The sequence below is a fragment of the Stegastes partitus genome, unplaced genomic scaffold, assembly GCF_000690725.1.
Source record: "Stegastes partitus isolate 25-593 unplaced genomic scaffold, Stegastes_partitus-1.0.2 Scaffold768, whole genome shotgun sequence".
In the NCBI taxonomy this organism is placed as follows: Eukaryota; Metazoa; Chordata; class Actinopteri; family Pomacentridae; genus Stegastes; species Stegastes partitus.
Genome location: NW_007578499.1, coordinates 96,486 through 116,330, shown reverse-complemented (window position 1 = coordinate 116,330; position 19,845 = coordinate 96,486). Strand labels below are relative to the sequence as shown.

The window sequence follows — 19,845 nt, the reverse complement described above, 5'->3', positions numbered from 1 at the left end:
TGCCTCTTTCTTTAACAGGGCACCTGCTTGTGTACTCTGACATTCACTGACAGCAAACCTGCATTAAACAGCAGGTTGCCATGCTTCCCTGCCAGTTCATCCCAAGCTTTATGGGTTGACCCACTGGAAGTCCAGCGCTCTCCTCCTCTTCATCCTCTACAAAACCCAGATAACCTCCCTTCCATCCTACAGCCCCTGCTCTGTTTACTCCCTTTGCCACTACTATCACCAGCATGATGGCTTGTTGCGCCTCGGGCTTGTTTGGACTTGCAACCACAGCATCACACTCCACTACACAGACTTGCGGATGCTTCAGCCACTAGAGTGAAAGCTACAGAGAGACTGGGGGGAGGGACAGACAGCCAGAGAAGGAGAGCAGCACTCCAGGAGAGAGGAGGGATCATCAGTCCCGGCAGCAGAGGGATCCACCTGTGCCACAGAGGAAAGGGGGGCCCCCCCACCTGATCCATCCGGTTGCAGGGGGGGACCCTGCATAGCCTGGAAGGCAACAGAGACTATGCAGCTGGGACTGGTGGCGCTGGCAATGATCTTTCTCAGCTCCATGGGTCACAGCGATGTTCTCAAGCTTTCCAAGGCAAGAAGGCAGAGACGGGGTGAGTTCTCTGTTTGTCAGTTTGTTTTGATCTCTTTTTTTTTCTTCTTTCTTCTTTCTTTCATTGCAGCACTGCTGCTTTTTGTTTCTGTGGTCTGAGTCACTGCGGTGAATGTCTTATAAACATTTAACAAGCAAAGTAAAGATAACATTTTGTTTATTTTCTCAGTGCTCATATTTGTTTTTCCTTGGTGGGTTATGTTAGGTTCAGTGTTTCCCTGAAATGGCTTGTCTTTCTTCCTCTTTTTAAGATTATGCCTCTCTCAGTTTATGTAAAACTTTTATGGGTATTAGAGTGGTTTATAAAGGGGGTTTTGATGGATTCACTCTCAAAGCCATCAGTGCTTTCGTGTCTGGCTGTGCGGGCATATATTGGAATGAGTACCTGGCAGTTCTAAGCTCTCAATTGGACCGTGCTGCTGATATTGTTGTAAGCATTTTTCTGACCTCACGCAACCACAAAGATGGTGCTGAGGCCAACTTGCAGTATATCTCTGGCCCCAGAGCCTCAGTGCTGGTGTTACTTTCAGCTTTGAAATAATTCTTCCTTTACACACAAGGAGCTTTCAGCCAATGCCAAGCTCCCCCCCTCCCTCCCCAACCTCTCTGCACCAGAATTCATATAATACCATGACTAGCCACAGTAACACATGCGGTGTTATTAAAATCACACACACTTGAGAGAAAGAGCTCTTGTTTGTGTCGTAGAAATTGAGTATATTTACAGTGTATAGCACACTCACATACATCTGCAGTCAGCGATGATGTCGCAGTTCATATTGTGGGTCACACACCATATACAAGAGTGTGGTGATATAGGAGATGTTTGGAGTTTGCACATCTGATTCACAGCTTTAACGTGATCAGATTCAGTTTTCTTTAACCATCCCACATGGTAGGCAAATAGCTGAGGACAGAGTGACCTGTTTTCTTTCCTTTGGGCTTTCTGTGTTTCTTCTCTGGATAAACAGTGTCATTCAAAGATCAAACTTAGAAGAGAGTCGACACCGTAACATATTACTGCTTAAGTTTACAAGATCACATTCTTGGATTTCTAAACTCCTCTCATTTGGTTAAAAATGACTCCCCGGGGCCATTATTACTTTTGTCATCATTAGTGATATTGAGCAATAAGACCTGGCTGTAATGGCTGCTGGTCACTGTGACTCAGAGATGGAGTAATCTGTTCACGGAAGAACACTTTTGACGTAGCGCCATTTGACTTATCTCTAGGAGGCAGGACTGATTCCTGGATGAGAGTTTGTATATTTAGAGGTGACATAGCACAGAACTGTAAATCACCTCAGACGACTGTTTGGTCTCAGAGTTATTCCTGGAATAAGGATGCACACTTTAGCGCGCTGTTCCTATAAATGTTTTAGATTACGAGGTGTGTGTATTATGGCTTTACGTTTTTGGAGGATAACGGAGCTGATTTTGCCTGGAAGTAGATGTAACGGAGGTGGAAATGCATTTGTGAACTGTGACACTGGTTATTAATAGGTTAAAACACTCTCACTCGCTCTCAGTATTCATTTCTTGGCCGTGTCTGACGCCTCTGTGGACATTCAAGCAATGTGAATGTGTTCTCATAGAAAGAATGTCGACAAATGCCCTTATTTTGTTCATTTGAATTCACATGTGACTGGAAAATATTGATCTTTTTGTGTGACAGTACACCTACCCCAGCGTGACTCTTTCTTCCTCTCTGTTTACCTTCTGTCTCAACAGTTAGTACTGAGGGGCCACCAGCTTGCCCCAAAGGCTGTGACCGATGCTCTGAGTACAACGGCTGCATTAAATGCAAGCCCAAGCTCTTCATCTTCCTGGAGCGCAACGACATCCGTCAGATAGGCGTGTGCCTTGCCTCCTGCCCCATGGGATACTTTGGCATGAGAAACCCAGAAGGCAACAACCGATGCACACGTGAGTTTCTCTCTGCGTTGTAGACTCTTGACCATGCAAGTGTCTGTGGTACATCAACAGGATGTGAGTGAGCACGTTACATTCATAGATACACATGTAGAATATTACCGATACATGAAGGCTCCAGCTAACTCTTTGCTCTGCAAAACTCACACAGCTGGTGTCAAATCAAGCCTGCAGATGTGGTCTGTTTATCTTTGGCTCTTCCCGCTGTTTATTTACAATATGGTGGTATTTAAAAGAGTGCAGGGATACCCTTGCTAGTTTTTGCTCTCGTGTATCTTCTCTAAATGTTCACACTTTTCTACACAACTTTAGAAAAGAGGGATAACAGCTTTTTTCAGTATTATCTATTTGCCACACAGCTGATTTGTGATGCCTCCATGTCATCTTACATGGCAGCATATATCACTTATATTTGGTGAGGTATGAGATGTACCTTCTTATTACCGAATGCACATTCACAAGAGGCAAACAGCCAGTCATATGTAAATATAAGTAACCACTTGATGACGATGAAATCCTTGTTGTTGCTACTTATCCCAGTGGAAAAAGCCACAAAAATCCAGCAAAACATTTACTAATCCGGGGAGAATGTCAGTAGAAGTTTCAATAGAAATGGTCTCAATTACGGCTATAGACAGGATTGGCTTATTTGGAAGATGGGTAAAAAGGGTGGCCGCACCCGTGCTCTTACCAAACTTAGTTTGTTGGTTCTCGTGGTCCTGTACTTTCAGGCAGGGAGTGCCAGCAGCTCTGTCTGTTGTCTGTTTCCCCTTATGTGTGAGCAACAAGCAGGATTGGTTTTCCCAATCCCAATAAAAACATTTGTAATGCATTGTTGTTTGTCTGTTTTTGAGAGGATGTCTGTGTTTTTTATTTGGTCTTCATGTGCAGGGCTCATGCCAGGCCACAATCCGTGTTTGTTATACTTTCACTTTTACACATGTGTTGGGCTGTTTCATGTACAGACTGTATAGGAATACAGTATTCAAAGGGTCTCTTTGAATCTAAGTGGGTATGAAATAACTCCTGATCATTATTTGCGCAGCTAACACTTGTCAACATCGTTTTATTGGAAGCATAATGAGGTCTGTCTGCTTCCATTGCTGTCACCATTGTCACATGTTTTATTGTTATATTTTATACATCATTAAACAAGATGTGTTTAACGACGCTAAATGACATTCATTGCTCTTTGTTGTAGGTGTTAATTAGTGGTTTTCTGCTTCTCTATCAAGCTGTTTTCCTTGACATGCTATTTCTTTCCGTCACATAAAATCTGTTAAATGATGTCTGTCTCCTAAACAATGCTGTCACAAGCACGAGTCAGACAAAACTCGTCACCCTGGTTACGGTGATCCAACATTTTGGAGTTTATCAAATTAATGGATTTCAAAAGCGATAGCTGTGAGTTTTTGTAGCCTTCATACTGAGAGAAAGACAACAGAATCTGCATGCTATTCTAAGTTAACGTTCTATGTTGAGACATTACATTTGGAAAGTTTTTGCATTTTCCTTGCTTTAGCTTATTGCATTAGCAGGAATGGCACAGATGGGAATATTTCTGTTGTGATGTTTGTATTTTTAGCAGTATTCAACAAATTCAGTCCTGTTTGTGTCTGTTATTTTAAACGCAGCATTCATTTACTTTGCTAGTCTGTTGCCGAGGGTTGAGTTTCCCCAGCAAATTCTTTTCAAAGGCCCTCAGTGACTAACTTCGGTTATTATCCAATCATCTGACTTTATACATGTCATCCCAGAATGTCTTGTTAGCAACATTTGTCTTACATTATAGGGCTACAAATGTCCATACTGTCAAATTTAGCTGTCAAGGGCTTAAAAAATTGGGAGCAGGAGGCAGGAACATTAGGATTCCACTGAGGGATTCGGCGTTATATCTTTTTTGACCTTGGCACCAGACCAGCTGCAGAGTAGACGTTTCAAAGTTAAGCACACATGAACACAGTGAGTCCAGATCTGAATCCAGTAGAGACAAAAATGTGCATTTTTTTTTTACTTTTTTTCCCTTTTTTTTGTCAGATATAATGAATTGCATGAATGAGGAAGTGGGTTTTGATGAAGCCTAAACTTTGGTTGTACTTTTAAGATGTTTTTAATCTTTCGTAATTTACCGAAACTTCAAGAAGTTGGTTGTTTGAGTAAAAAGATTTTAATGAGTCTAAGGTGTGGAGAAACCCGCTCTTGACAAAACCACTGACCCATTAGACTTCTGGCTATGCTCACTCACACTCACTTTTCAGAAAACCAGGGGCTGTGGTGCATGTGTTTTTAAGAGTGAGTTAGGAAGTGCGACTCCCCCCTAAATAGACCCCATATTGTTTAATCACTAATAAATCTCTCGGAGGAAATAAAGTTCATGTTCCTCTTTTCCTTTCTCTTGAGAACTATGAATGAGATCAGTGAATATTTCAATAAAAGAACATTTTTCCTGTGTTTACATGTGTAATTTTCCAGAACAAAACTGAAAAATTTGAAGCCAATAAAAAGAACACTTAGCAACACTAGAGCCGTTGTGACTTCACGCTGAACTGATCCCTATTTGATCCTCTCTTTTTGTCTCCCCTGTGTTTTTCAGAATGTAAAATAGACAATTGTGAAGCGTGTTTCAATCGCAATTTTTGCACAAAATGTAAGGACGGCTTGTATTCACACAGTGGGCGATGTTATGTCAGCTGCCCCCCAGGACAGCGCACCGCCAACGAGACCATGGAGTGTGTTGGTGAGTGACTCTAACCTACCGTTTACCACCTTCAAAACTTAAACACGGCAACACTGAACGCAACCTGCTGTTATATATGAACTACACGCATCACTTTATCTTATCGGCCTATCTGTGTTCAGTTGTTTGGATTGGAAAATGGACGTGAACTCCTGAGAAATATATCAGAAACTCTTGGCTTTTCCTTTCTGTTCTTTTGTTTCTGATGAGAATAATTCTGTCATAAGTTAAAAGCAACAGCATAAACAGTGAAACACAGCTCTCCAGGCATCTTGGCGCGGCGCTTTAAAGACCTGGAGCCCCGAACTGACTTTTTGGCATCACACGATGTTCCTTTAAATTGAATTTGCTCATTCACAGAGAATATATTGCTGAAAATGTGGCTCTAAAAACCAAGACATTATCATACGCACAGCAGAACTCGATTGTCATAAATTACTTAAAGCCATGACTCTGAGGTAAAACTTCTGAGAGGCTGTGAAGCAAATGTAAGATGTTTGGAGCTTATTTACTAATGTCCTTTGTCGTTCTTTTTTGTCTCAGGTCAGCCTTCTTCAGAGTGTGAACTGGGTGAGTGGAGCCAATGGGGTTCCTGTATGAAGAAGAACAAAACGTGTGGATTTAAAAAAGGTTCCCAGTCCCGGGTCCGCGTACCCCTTCTGCAGGTCCACAGTCCGGACACCTCCCCTGCTTTTGTACCCTCACCGACCTGCATTCCAGAGACAGAGAGGAGGAAGTGCGTTGTGACCAAGACGCCTTGCGCGAGAGGTAAAAACAAATGTGGAACTCAGGATAAAATGACATTTGAGAGAGACTACTTCTTTAAAAGTAGTTAGTAATGGCTCGGTAATGAGGAGGGAGTACTCAGATAACAGATGAACGAGGAATAAGTTCCATGTGTTTCATGAAATCCCTCCGCAGTTAATATGATGACTGATGGAACCATTACTCAACATTCAAAGACCTGCATTCCCGCCAGTGTGTCTGTGACCCGCAGCGTGCTGATTGGGTTTGGTTTGGCAGAAAGCACAGAAGGATACAGAATCTCTTGACTTTTCAGCATGTAAACAATAAACTCCGTCTACGAGCCAAGCAGATGAAGGGCGGACATTATCCACTGCAAGGCTGGACAAAGATCAGAGCTAAAACGAGCTATTTGTTCCGAAGACCGCTGAAGCGCGAGGTTTACACGGCCATGACATGTTTGCTTGGGCTCTTTTCATCCACACAGCAGCTTAATCTCCAGCAGGTTAACAGCCATTCTCACCAGTCAGTGGCCAGTATCAACTTTCATAACAACTTATTAGTCGCTTACGGCCTCATTCGTAGGTAAGGCTATTAAAGGGCAGATCTATCCAACTGGTCCGGATCCTGTTAAATGAAATGCACAACAAAGATACCAGTAATCCTTGATAATTTGTTTTTTTTAAATATCGGCTCCTTTTGTGTTGAGGTAAAGAAAATAGAAATTTATTAGCAGAAGTGCTCAAGAGTGGAGCTGTTTTACTTTGTTAATTCATACCATGAGTGTTGTTCTCTTGAACTGCGGAATTGCGAGTAAAAACAGAGTCATTAGCAAATGTCTTTGCCTCTAAATGCCCCACTATATATTAGTGTGTTTTGCATAATGTGCCAGCTTTTTTTTTTTTTTTTTACCAAAGCTGGAAACTAACTCATTTACTACAGGAACTGTAAATGAGCACTATATAAAGTCTTTATTGAACGGTGGCACGCTTCAGGGATTTCAGGCACAGCAGCAGCAGCCATTGCGTAACAATATTTTCACATTGTTGGCAGTACAGATGTTGCAACATGTAACAGATGACATGCCTTGATATACGTGTGAGTAAACATAGTGGAGGCTCGCATATTCCAGCATCAGTTTCTCTTCTTGGAAAAATTTCTTCTGAGTCTAAACAACTGAACATGATCTGACATTGTCCCATATAGATCTGTGGTCACGTCTGCAGGGAGAGGAGCTGGCATGGCCTCTAACTGCTCAGGAAGGAGTGGGCTCTTCATTGGACAGCCTGTGACAGCACTATTTGAGAAATGAGAAGCGAATTTACTCTGTCTGACGCCTGAGTCCTGGAAAAAATTTCAGCCTTCGGTTCAGAAGAATAATTAACAGTGAAATATTATAAACTGCCCTGTAAAAACAGCTGGGTTGACTGCCAGATTTTTAAACTTGGAGCGAAGGTAGTCATATCAGAAAAGCAAAGATGAAATGTGAAGCTTCATCTGACAAGTGATGAGTCACATAAGCTTTGTGGATTGTGAAATGGTCAGCTGTTGACGTAGCTTTTTAGTCTTTTTTTTCTCTATTCTGCAGCTCGTATGAATATAAGATGCAAACTGCTGCCAAAATGCACAGGAATGAATTTTCCTCTGTGAGCTAATTCATGGGTGATGGTACCATGACTCCAGCGAACTAGTTCATGTGGGTGCAAAAAGAGCGCAGCTGTGGAGTCATCTGTGGGAGTTGGCTGGCAGGCTGGCTATATAAAACACAGGGGGCAGACCTTGTATAACATTAGTGATTTAGTGGTCTGCAGATCTCACGCTTTGTGTTGATCTGGCTGCAAATTTTTTACCCTTTTCCAGAAGCTCCACAAAAAGGTCTCACGCGAAAACAGAATTTTCTGGATGTGCTATTGCATTTGTCAGGCAAAATTGTTTAGCTTGGATGGAAAGGAGGTGCAATCAGGGCTGTCATAAACTGGTGGAGTCCCCCTCTCTTGGCTCCATTAGTGATTTGTTAGAGAAGTAATTAAGTCCTTACACAGTAAGCACATCAGCTCAGATGGCGGAAAGTGTGCTTGAGGACCCTTACTTCAGGCTCCGCTCTTGTTTATGTGCCTCGTTTATTTAAACTGAAACTATTACTGCTCAGTATTAATTAATAGTTGCCGTAAAATCTCAGAAATCTGTTTACTGGTTCAAGGCAGGAACGATGAGCACACTGAACAAACTCTTTTCATATAACTTGAGCCAACATAACAAATGAGTTTTTAGTTGTGTTTTCGTGATTTTGGCACTAATGACTTTTAAAAAAGATCTGTTATTGCTGTTTGTGCACTACTGTGTGGGATTGAGCCTTCTAGTTTTCAGTTTAGAATAAAGCAACTGTGACTCCACACGGGCCAGCGGAAAATAAATATTATTGTGTTAGGTCTGTCCACATTGAACTACATCAAATCTGCCTCATCACACTATAATGATTTTCTCTGGCTTTTGAGAAATGTTATACCTTTGGGCTTTTTTTTTTTTTTTCTTTAGTTTGCACTTAAACCAACAAAACATAACTGTTTGACAATATGCTAAAAAATGCTGGTAGGGAAATAAACACAGACCTACGGTTATTACTGCATAGCAGCAGACAAACATGGTGGCGCCATAAGCTCTCCTGTTGTCAGCTGTGTAGCGAACACTGTCCAGCCCTTGGCACGTGTTCACTCGGTTTTCAGGATGTGCAGAGACTCTTAGCACAAGTTCATAACAAACATCCTCCAGCGTAACTACCCTCGTTCAGATATACAAAATCAAATACTTTTGAGTGCTGCCTAAACAATGGACATCTGACACTAGACATAATGTCCATTTCCACTTTGTGACAGCTCCTCACGTTGTTATGGGCCATTATTGGGCCCTTGACAATGTTTAACTCATTATCCCAGTAGTGAGTTTAAGGTGAATTATGTGGCAGAAAATGGTCACTTCTATGCTCTTACAGTCTGCGCAAATGCCTCACTTTAAAATCGGCAGCAGATTTAAGCCCTTTCCCTTCCTGAAACGTGCAAACATTAACCATCCGGCGGTGGATGTTTGTATTTAGAGAGCAATTATACTCTTAAAATGTCAAGTGTGACTCTAAATGCAAGAGTAGCAGCAGAGAGGAGCTGGAGAGAGGTCTGTGAGTGCGTCAAGTGGGACAAGGGAGTGAATAGCTGTTGAAATTAAACAGAATAAGTGACTACAATGAGAATGGAGACAAAGTGGACAATCCAACTGAGTTACTAGCGTGGCCAACAGCAATCAGTTTCCAAATGTTTAGATGTATTATTTTGTCCTATTAGGTTTGATTATTATCCTGTCAGCATGGCTAAACATAGCATTATATTAGCATTTATGAATGATTCTGGACTGAATGTGTAGGGTGTACGATTGTTTTGTGTGTATCGAAAACACACACACACGACTGGCAGTTCTGATGCATCACACATCTCTTGTCATTTATGCATTGCCCAGGAATCATTTTGTCAGTTTTGTTCAGCCAAGCAGGAACACTTCCACGTATAACATCCAGAGATGACAGATGCCTTACAAGACTTCATTTGACACATAGTATAACCTATTAATCATGTCTTCTGTTCATTCTCGTTTCAGAGAGGAAGAATAAGGGGGACAGACAAGATGATACGAACAGGAGAGAAAGTGCACGTGGACGAGGACGAGAAGGCAAAGATGGTAGCAGAGGAGGGGGAGGAGGTGGAGGAGGAGGAGGCGGTGGAGGTGGTGGAGGTGGTGGAGGAGGTGGAGGAGGAGGTGGTGGAGGAGGAGGAGGAGGGAAGCGGAGAAAAGGCCAGAGCAGGACCACCACTGCTCCCAGCTTTACAACCAGCTCTGTCTCCTAAACTCTGAAGACTAACTGGATGAGGCTGAGGGCGAAATAAAGACAATGCCTCACCCAGCAGTGCCAGCCACAGACAAAGATGAGTGTTGAAGGATTGGATTAATGCTGCTATGCTGCATTGTAAAAGATGCAAAGAAAACTGGAGGATTGCTGCAACACAGGGTTTCTTGAAGCCTTTTGAATAAATGAGCATATCTGGAGGAGACTTGTGTCTTAGTGGTACTCGGGACGTCTTGTTGATTTTCGTTCGACCGTTAAGGATCACTGTTGGACGGCAAAGCCACGTTGAAGATTGCGGTTGGGGCTTTGTTTGTGTCACAAACTGACCCAACGTAACTCCTGAGTTAAGAACAGATCTCGTGTTCCAAATGCAGCATTCAAGCTGGAAGATGGTAATTAATGAAGGGTCTCTCGGTCTCCTCTGGTAAATGATGTGTTTTGTTCGATTTTAGTCACAATCTGTTCTTCATTTGTTTTTGTCTTTGCGAGAGGTGGCAGATGGATTATTTCAAATCACTGTGTGTGGTGTAAAGTCAGTGAATAGTATTAAGTCTTGGTACCTTTGCTTCCAATTGGAAGGTCAAACAAAAAAAAGAAAGGCACTGGAAATCATTTGTGGTTGGACAGAAGGTCTTCTATGTATCATTTTTAAGGAGGGAATCTGTACAAAGCAAGATTAAGAAAGGTGACGAGAAGACGAGGCTTGATGGGAGCTCAACTCATATCCTTCTTCGGTCTCTTGACACAAACCTTTGCCATTTGATAGCTTAGTGTTTGTTTTGAAATAAATGTTGTTTTTATCAGAAAATATCTCTGCACAGAATTGAGTATTTGCATGGTACAAAGTTGCACATGCGTGCAAGCGTGTGTGTATGTGTGTGCGTGTCCACCTGAAGTCTGGGTGTTTGTGTTAGTTTGTATGTATATCTGCTCGGATTAAAAGCTGTTTGTCGACAGAATTAAGTTGCTCGTACACGTGTGTTGACGTTTGCACATGTGTTAATACTGGTCTCATCGTTTGACGGAACACGGTCTAGAAAACAAGAGGAGGAAAATGTACATGCAGAGTGATGTATCGAATATGCAGTAAATACAAGCCACTAATGATTATATAAGCCATCAATCATCAGCTGTTCCATAATCAGTACGTTTGCAACAGGGTCTGAATATTTTGCACATCTATTATGTTTCCTGCTACTCATATTTCAGAGCTGTCATAGCATTTTACAAATGTATATTACCTACGATGCTTTCTATGGGTCTGCTTGTTTTAAACAGGATATTAGTTTCAGGAAAAGTTACACCCTTCATTACTCATTCATACTATGGATTGTGATACTGAATATGTTGAGTTGTGTTTATCATCAAAACATAAGAAGTATTAGTATCATCATGTATAGCTTATTCTGTGAAAGCCTAAATAAAGTTCAGATGAAGCTAATGGTATTTCAGTTATGCACTGATTTTGCACTTAGTTTGTTTTTGATTTTAAAATGAATATTTTTGTAATTTTGGCGATAAATGACAACCCCTTCTTTTCTTATAATGAAGTGTTTTAGGAAATGGACTCATTTTTATGATGACTTGATATTTTAATAATTAACTGATTACAGTTTATTACAACACGGGTCTTATTTGCTTACTTTTGGCCCCTTTTCAGTCAGTTATGGGCACTACTTTCTATATAGAGAGGGCACAGGGCAAGAGGAAACGCAATCAGTCTAACTCAAACTGGTTTCAAACAAATCCTCAGACTGATTTGGAAGGAACAGGCAATCAAAAATGTAAACTTCCATCACAGTTTACTGACTTTGTGGTTCAATTGTGATCTCCTGAGGAATGAGGAATTATAATCCATGTTGTGCTGGTTTTACTTTTTTGTTTTTGCCTCCATTTAAAATATCAGTTAATCTGGTTAAATTGCTGCCATGTTGACAAACTGTCTTTTTTTTTTTTTTCCGCCCTGTCAAACTTTGCTGTAGCCGTGCTTCCTTGTTTTAGAATATCTGAGTGATTACTTTGGATGGGTACAGTTACACAACCAATGGTTACAATAGCCAAAACCAAAATTAGGCCCTATTATTATTTCTATAACAAAACAGTAATCATTTATTCATAGACTGAGACTAAGCAAATACCTGACAAGGAAGACCAATTCCGGTCAGTTTGGACTATTTGAACAATTTTCTACCATAAGTGTCCATTTTTCATTCTCTGACCGGAATTGATTCAAAACCTCAAAGAACAAGAGAAAACAAATGACGGGAGTACGTTCCTATCCATCTTCAAACTTTTGTAGTTGTGGTACGGTTTTGCTACAGGAAGCCATCTTGGGAGGTGGAAGCGCTTAGATGGTGTGATGGTCCCGATCACTGGCCAAATGCTGGCGCCTGGGCAGGGGTCGTAAAAGTAGAGACAGAAATAAAAACTAATGGTGTGTCATAGCCAGAAGGGAGGGGGCACACCATGCTTTGGCCCCACAACAAAACAGCCGTTTCTCATTACCAAAGGGGAGGGCAGGGGGAATGGTAGAGTATGCACCGTAAATTACACATTCATCGCTCTTCCTGACCATAAATTCTTACCCTGGCTCCACTGGACGGAGCTCTCCCTCACCTCCCACTCTCTCTTTTTTCGCTTCTCTTGTTCCTACTCCCATGTTTTCCAAGAGAAATGAATGGTAAATCTTTGGAGTATATGGGTGCCCCTGATTTGCCAAGATCCTTAACACTGAATGATTTCATTGCTTTAGTTTGGCTTTTAAGCCAGACCCCAGGGAGTGCATCACGTCAATAGGGAACACCCTGTCTATGTCCGCTTCACTTAAACGCACAATTCACTATGCGCTATAAAACAGCTAAATCAAATCAGTTCTTTTGTAATGCTGTTTATACTTTGTGTGACAAAATGATCCCGATTCAAAGTTAAGTAACTCGCTTTGCAGAGTTCTCATCTGCATCTCATGGTCTTCATCAGTGAGTTGGCTCAGGTGTTATCATCTGGCCCCTGGTGTGGAACATTAACTCTGAGCCGAAAAGGTCTGCAAAAGGTTGTTTGCGAACCTTGAATTGAAATGTTTTTATCACAGTTTACGAGGCAAAGAATAAACTTCGATGCTATTTATGGTTTATCCATATCAGTACTGTTTGGAAAACAAAGAAAAATTATTTTTAAATTACGCTAAATTCATTTCAGGAACACAACACATGCAGATTTTGGTTTGAAAAAAGCCCTTGAAAACTAAAATTGCAACATGTTTTATTTTATTCTTTCTGGAAATTCTCAGAATAATCCACAGAGAGCAAGATCTGAAAAATATTTAAAGTAACTGGGGCATGACTGTAGAACAAATTGCTGTCGAGACTTTTAAATATAACAGTTTAATTCTGTGAGGACTACAAATGAAACTCAGTTTGCCTTTATTGTTGTACTGAGAAGTCTTTCTAAAGGCCTGTCAAACACATAAACATTTCATTTTTGTTGTTTTTCAGTTCCATTTTAGTGCAGCATCGGTGACATTGTTTTTGCAGAAATTTCCCTACAATGTTCTGTTGTCAGCCAGGTGAATAGTAAGCCTGGGGAACACGATGCCACACTGCTGATTTCTTCAAGCGTGATAGTCAGCAGCATCTTGGACTCTCCCCATCCCGGTATGGTGGCATCCATCTCTTTAAAGAGTAGCCTATGCAGATGTCCCATCAGTATCCCCACTGATCCATGATCATTTCTCCACAAATGTCATCTCTCTGTGGCTCAAGATCTGAGTGCTTGATTTTGGAAATCTACAAAAAGAAAATGTCCACATTGGTTTTAACTATTTTAGAGAAGTGTACATCAATACTGACAGCCTGACATGTTTGATCAGCAGCAGATATCTATGAAAATAGAACTGCTAAATCAAAATAACTGTTTCGGGCAAGCCAGCACTCTTTATGAGAAAGATAAATCTGCATCTAATAATAGTTAAAAGGCACGTCGCTTGAAATAGAAATCTGAACTCCGGCGCCTGCGTGACTTGGTGAGTAGGGACCTTTCCTTAAATCAGCAAATACTTGTGTTCAATGTTCAGTGTCAGTCCCAGACATTTAGATGTCTCCGGGACAGAAAGCCATTTTGTGGGAAAAGCAAGGAGAGTTCATGTCAATCAAAGATTTTAAGAAGGTTTAATGTCTATTTAGAAAGTTCAAATAACTCAAACATATCTAAGGTTTGGAAAAGGGTCAGAAACTCCTGACATAGAGGAGGAAAGTGTAGAAGATGCTCGTAGGATGACAGATATTATACTTGATATATACTGCCCCCTTTTGGATCTAGTTTGTAATCAATGGAATAAGACAATGTCCTTAATAAGGTTGGGATGAGGATGTCTGTGGTTCTGAATAAATGAGTATAAGAGACAGCTTGGGGAAATTGTTGCAGTTTTAACATATCACATTTCACATGATTGTTTTATATAAAATGTACTATTACATACACTACCGTTCAAAAGTTTGGGGTCACATTGAAATTTCCTTATTTTTGAAGGAAAAGCACTGTACTTTTCAATGAAGATAACTTTAAACTAGTCTTAACTTTAAAGAAATACACTCTATACATTGCTAATGTGGTAAATGACTATTCTAGCTGCAAATGTCTGGTTTTTGGTGCAATACAGTACATAGGTGTATAGAGGCCCATTTCCAGCAACCATCACTCCAGTGTTCTAATGGTACAATGTGTTTGCTCATTGGCTCAGAAGGCTAATTGATGATTAGAAAACCCTTGTGCAATCATGTTCACACATCTGAAAACAGTTTAGCTCGTTACAGAAGCTACAAAACTGACCTTCCTTTGAGCAGATTGAGTTTCTGGAGCATCACATTTGTGGGGTCAATTAAACGCTCAAAATGGCCAGAAAAAGAGAACTTTCATCTGAAACTCGACAGTCTATTCTTGTTCTTAGAAATGAAGGCTATTCCATGCGAGAAATTGCTAAGAAATTGAAGATTTCCTACAACGGTGTGTACTACTCCCTTCAGAGGACAGCACAAACAGGCTCTAACCAGAGCAGAAAAAGAAGTGGGAGGCCGCGTTGCACAACTGAGCAAGAAGATAAGTACATTAGAGTCTCTAGTTTGAGAAACAGACGCCTCACAGGTCCCCAACTGGCATCTTCATTAAATAGTACCCGCAAAACACCAGTGTCAACATCTACAGTTAAGAGGCGGCTGCGGGATTCTGGGCTTCAGGGCAGAGTGGCAAAGAAAAGGCCATATCTGAGACTGGCCAATAAAAGAAAAAGATTAAGATGGGCAAAAGAACACAGACATTGGACAGAGGAAGACTGGAAAAAAGTGTTGTGGACGGATGAATCCAAGTTTGAGGTGTTTGGATCACAAAGAAGAACGTTTGTGAGGCGCAGAACAAATGAAAAGATGCTGGAAGAATGCCTGACGCCATCTGTGAAGCATGGTGGAGGTAATGTGATGGTCTGGGGTTGCTTTGGTGCTGGTAAGGTGGGAGATTTGTACAGGGTAAAAGGGATTCTGAATAAGGAAGGCTATCACTCCATTTTGCAACGCCATGCCATACCCAGTGGACAGCGCTTGATTGGAGCCAATTTCATCCTACAACAGGACAATGACCCTAAACACACCTCCTAATTGTGCAAGAACTATTTAGAGCAGAAGCAGGCAACTGGTATTCTATCGGTAATGGAGTGGCCAGTCGCCAGATCTGAACCCCATTGAGCTGTTGTGGGAGCAGTTTGACCGTATGGTACGCAAGAAGTGCCCATCCAACCAATCCAACTTGTGGGAGCTGCTTCGAGAAGCATGGGGTGTAATTTCTCCAGATTACCTCAACAAATTAACAGCTAGAATGCCAAAGGTCTGCAATGCTGTAATTGCTGCAAATGGAGGATTCTTTGACGAAAGCAAAATTTGATGTAAAAAAAAAAATATTTCAAATACAAATCATTATTTCTAACCTTGTCAGTGTCTTGACTCTATTTTCTATTCATTTCACAACGTATGGTGGTGAATAAGTGTGACTTTTCATGGAAAACACAAAATTGTTTGGGTGACCCCAAACTTTTGAACGGTAGTGTAGTATCTGTCCATGCAAAAAGAAAGAGCATAATGCTGGAGCTGTTAATGGACAGGGAGGATGTTCATCCCTGTGGAGACTTTGGATTTGTAAAAACATGTCTAATGTTATTGCAAACCGATTTAAAAAAAAAAATAAAAATCACTCCATTGTCAAAGTAGTCTCAGCTAATCTGTAAATACAACATTGATATATAAATATATATATTTTTAACTTTAACCCTAACACTAAGAATGAATGCCAACATCATTCAGCATTAAGTAATTTCCATCCATCCATTATCTATACACTGCTTAAACCTCACTAGGGTCGCAGGGGGCTGGAGCCTATCAGGGGACACCCTGGACAGGTAACCAGTCTATCACAGGGCTACACTTAGAGACAGACAACCAAGCACACTCACATTATTAAGTAATTTAATTAATCTAAATATTCTGACATTTAGGTTGATGGAAATAAACCCAAACTGATCTGAACTGCAAATCAGCAGTGTTTTGACAAAACAGTTAAAAAGTGCTTTAGGGTAGTTTTAGGGTATGAACTGGGAAGAGGTGTGACTCAAGAGTGGCATTAGTAAAGTGTGGAGGTCACGATATGGGTGACAGGACGAGATAACATTTCATGTTGTGAATTCAATATATGTACACAATAACATATGACATGACAATGGTCTTGGGTGTCTGTCCGTCTGTGACTGGTGACCCATTCAGGGTGTACCTGCCTTTTGTCTTAATTCAGCTGGGATAGGCTCCGCCCCCTTTTGACTCTCCTCAGGATAAAACACTGTGAAGAAAATGGATTGATAATTGTCTTTTAGTGCATTTGATATATAATTGCAATAAAAGAAAATAACCACAAGAGGGGGCCATGAATACATAGAACACTAATCATTATTCAAATCGGCACTTAATGACTAACATATGCCCAAATAAGGGAATCATTATTTGGAACTGATGCCATTTTTACTATATTATGAAATCACAATAAAGCCCACATGCCATATGACATTCCTAATTTTAAAAACAATAACTTTCAATTCATTTCCAGTACATGAAAAGGCATATGAAAAAATTTTGGACAGGGAGAGAGGGACACAAATTCACACGAAAAGAGAAAAATGTGAAAAGAGAGGATAATAATTCATTACTCTTTGGTGTGCATCGCTATATCGACTATGTTTTGCATTTAGGGGGAATAATTTTAACAATATGCCCCATAATTTATGATCACAATCTGTTTGCAGTTTACTGAGAATTTCAAGTGCATCAAACAAAAATAGACAAAAACAAAAATCTGTCACACAAAAAACTATATTTACGCCCACATGTTTTCCCAGCTCTGCACAGAGACAATGCCTTCAGCTGGTGTTGCTGTGGACGTGTGACTTTCATTTTCTGTCCTCAACCTTTCATTACACATTCCTTCAGAAGGTCTTTTAGTTCTACAGTTATGTGGGGCCTTTGTTGGGCAGGCATTTGCAGTTTCGGAAGAGGGTGAAGAATCAGAAGGATAACGCATAAATGCATTAAATCTATATATTTAGCACTATTAGTTTATTTTATAATATTTACAGCAGTGGAAAAATTGGCTACTTGAAATCTTTTACACCCATAAGTTTATGTGTAATTATATTATTATATTATTTTCTAATATTTACAGCACTGACAAATTGGCTACTAAAATCTTTTACACCCAGAAGTTTATGTGTAAATCCTCTCAGTTGAGTGATATCGAATGAATAATCACTGGATACACCAGCTCTATTTATTTGCTTTTCTCTTACATTGAATCACCATACTCCTGTATTTTTTACCTCAACTAAGGCAGGATTTAGATCACTCCTTAACACAGAACCGGAGAGCCTTCCTGCTATATTACAACGGTAAAACTTTCTGACATTTTGAATTACAGTCGATCAGGGTCAATCCACTCCTCAAACTTTTTGCATTCCAAATATGTCATCTCCAAACAACTGTTCCAACTGAGCTGCCCAGCTGCCAGCAGTGAAGGCTTGTAGTTACGCTAGACTGCTCCAAGACCAAAAACACTGCGACTGTATGAATCTTAATCCGACGCTGGTTAAAGAAGAACATGCACGGTCAGCAAATTTCCATTTGTGTCCCTTGCCCTAAAATCACCCCTGCTTCATAAACCGCTAAAGACTCAGAACACATCCTCCAGCTGAAATTCTTTTGTAGACCTTCTTTAATCCCGCTGAAGCAGAAAAGTAATCAAGAGGGTCCTCGTTTCCTGTCAACGGCTTTAGCTCATTTGATCCATCTTTCATTGTCTCCCTCATTGAACTCAGCGGTAACCTGATTCTGACTGTCTTCCTAAACAATCAGCGAAGAGTTACTGAAACGTATGATTAGGTGGGCCACTTCAAACGGGGGTGAATACTTATGTATATGTTGCACTTTGTATTTTTAATTATTTCACATCACTTTGTTTTCACCTGGACACAAAGGAGTCACTTTTAAATACAGTAAAATTGTATTGATCACAGGAAAAACTTTCAATACTTTCTACAAGCACTATAAAAGAAATAATGCACATGATAAACAAATTGAAGAAACCATGTAAAGTATGCAAACAATCTGCTGAGACAAACTGCTTCCTCACCAGGAACAAGGACGAAGTTTCTCTCCGTAGAGTACAAAGCTCAAAACCGCAGTCAGACAATAGATGTTTAGTAATATTCTCGTGTCCAAAGGATGTTCGAGTCTGGATTGCTTTGTAAGAATGTAGCACATTCCTACGCTCCCACATTAATAGAATGTTTCAGTTCCCAAACCACATCAAACCCTTAAAAGTGTAAAATGTATGTGGAGGGAGTAAATGGCAGCAGAACAGACAAACAGCGTGTACTAACACATTTTGCACCCGATGTGTGAAATGCAGCGTGGGTGTGAGAAGTACAGAGACAACAAGCTGACTGTACACACAGCGCACGTTTATCAGTATGAGTTGTTTTTTTTTAATAGAAACTATGGTGTTTTTTTAATTTACTTTTATGTAAATGCATTCAATTATTATAGCTGAAGTGTTGCACATTTGCTTAAGACCAATAAAAATGCCATTAAAAGCTGGATTTGTCTTCAGCCACCTTCCTTCAGGACAGGAAGGATTTGAACGGAGGTCGGCTCAGAACTGTGGACACGTCCGACCCTGAACTCTTGAAAAACAAGGCCTTGTTTTCCTGCTGAGAGCGCTCATTACAAGACAGTATAAGAAGCTTCCCACAAGCAAGCACAACTTCTTGACCTCAGATGGGAGTGAATGGAGAGGACCAAAGCCTCAGCCAAGCCGCAAAGGCAGACTCCCAAACCTCGCCAACAAGCACCAGCCCCGTATGTGTCAGTTTGGGACACAGATGTATCTTGTTTTTTTCTTTCTCCATCTACAGGGCACAGGCCTTCAATACGCAGCGAGCCGCTACCGCTGCTGTGGGGCTTTAAGGTCTGTTGTGGTACTTCAATCAAGGGATGAGAATAAATTTAGCAAAACAGATTTACATGGAAACAACTGCTTCTCATGTTTACCTCTGCTTTGGGGGTCACCTGTTTGGAAACTTCCTCTTTGCCAACATGCCGTCATGCTCAGTCAATATATTCATGTTAAAGGTCCTATATGTTACTCTTTTTTTAACATGTTAATGCAACTTTCACATGTCCCCACAATGTGTTTTTCAAGTTTCAGCTTGAAATACTGCACAGCTGTAATTCTTCTATGCCTCTAACACCCCTGGTTTTTAGCCTTCTTCCAATTGATCTATTTGTAGCTTTAACATCAACTAAGCTGCCCACACCCCTTTCAGGAAGAGAGCTGGAGGCACACCTGTCT

General features: G+C 40.7%; 1 protein-coding gene across 1 annotated transcript; it reads left to right on the top strand.

Moving 5' to 3' along the window:
* The first annotated feature begins 222 nt into the window (after positions 1-222).
* Positions 223-11,356, top strand: rspo1 (R-spondin 1). Its single transcript, XM_008291895.1, has 6 exons — positions 223-614; positions 2,345-2,539; positions 5,139-5,282; positions 5,826-6,050; positions 9,669-9,716; positions 9,783-11,356. The coding sequence occupies exons 1-6, from the start codon at positions 518-520 to the stop codon at positions 9,914-9,916; spliced, it is 843 nt and encodes a 280-aa protein (XP_008290117.1). The 5' UTR covers positions 223-517; the 3' UTR covers positions 9,917-11,356.
* The last annotated feature ends 8,489 nt before the right edge of the window (positions 11,357-19,845 follow it).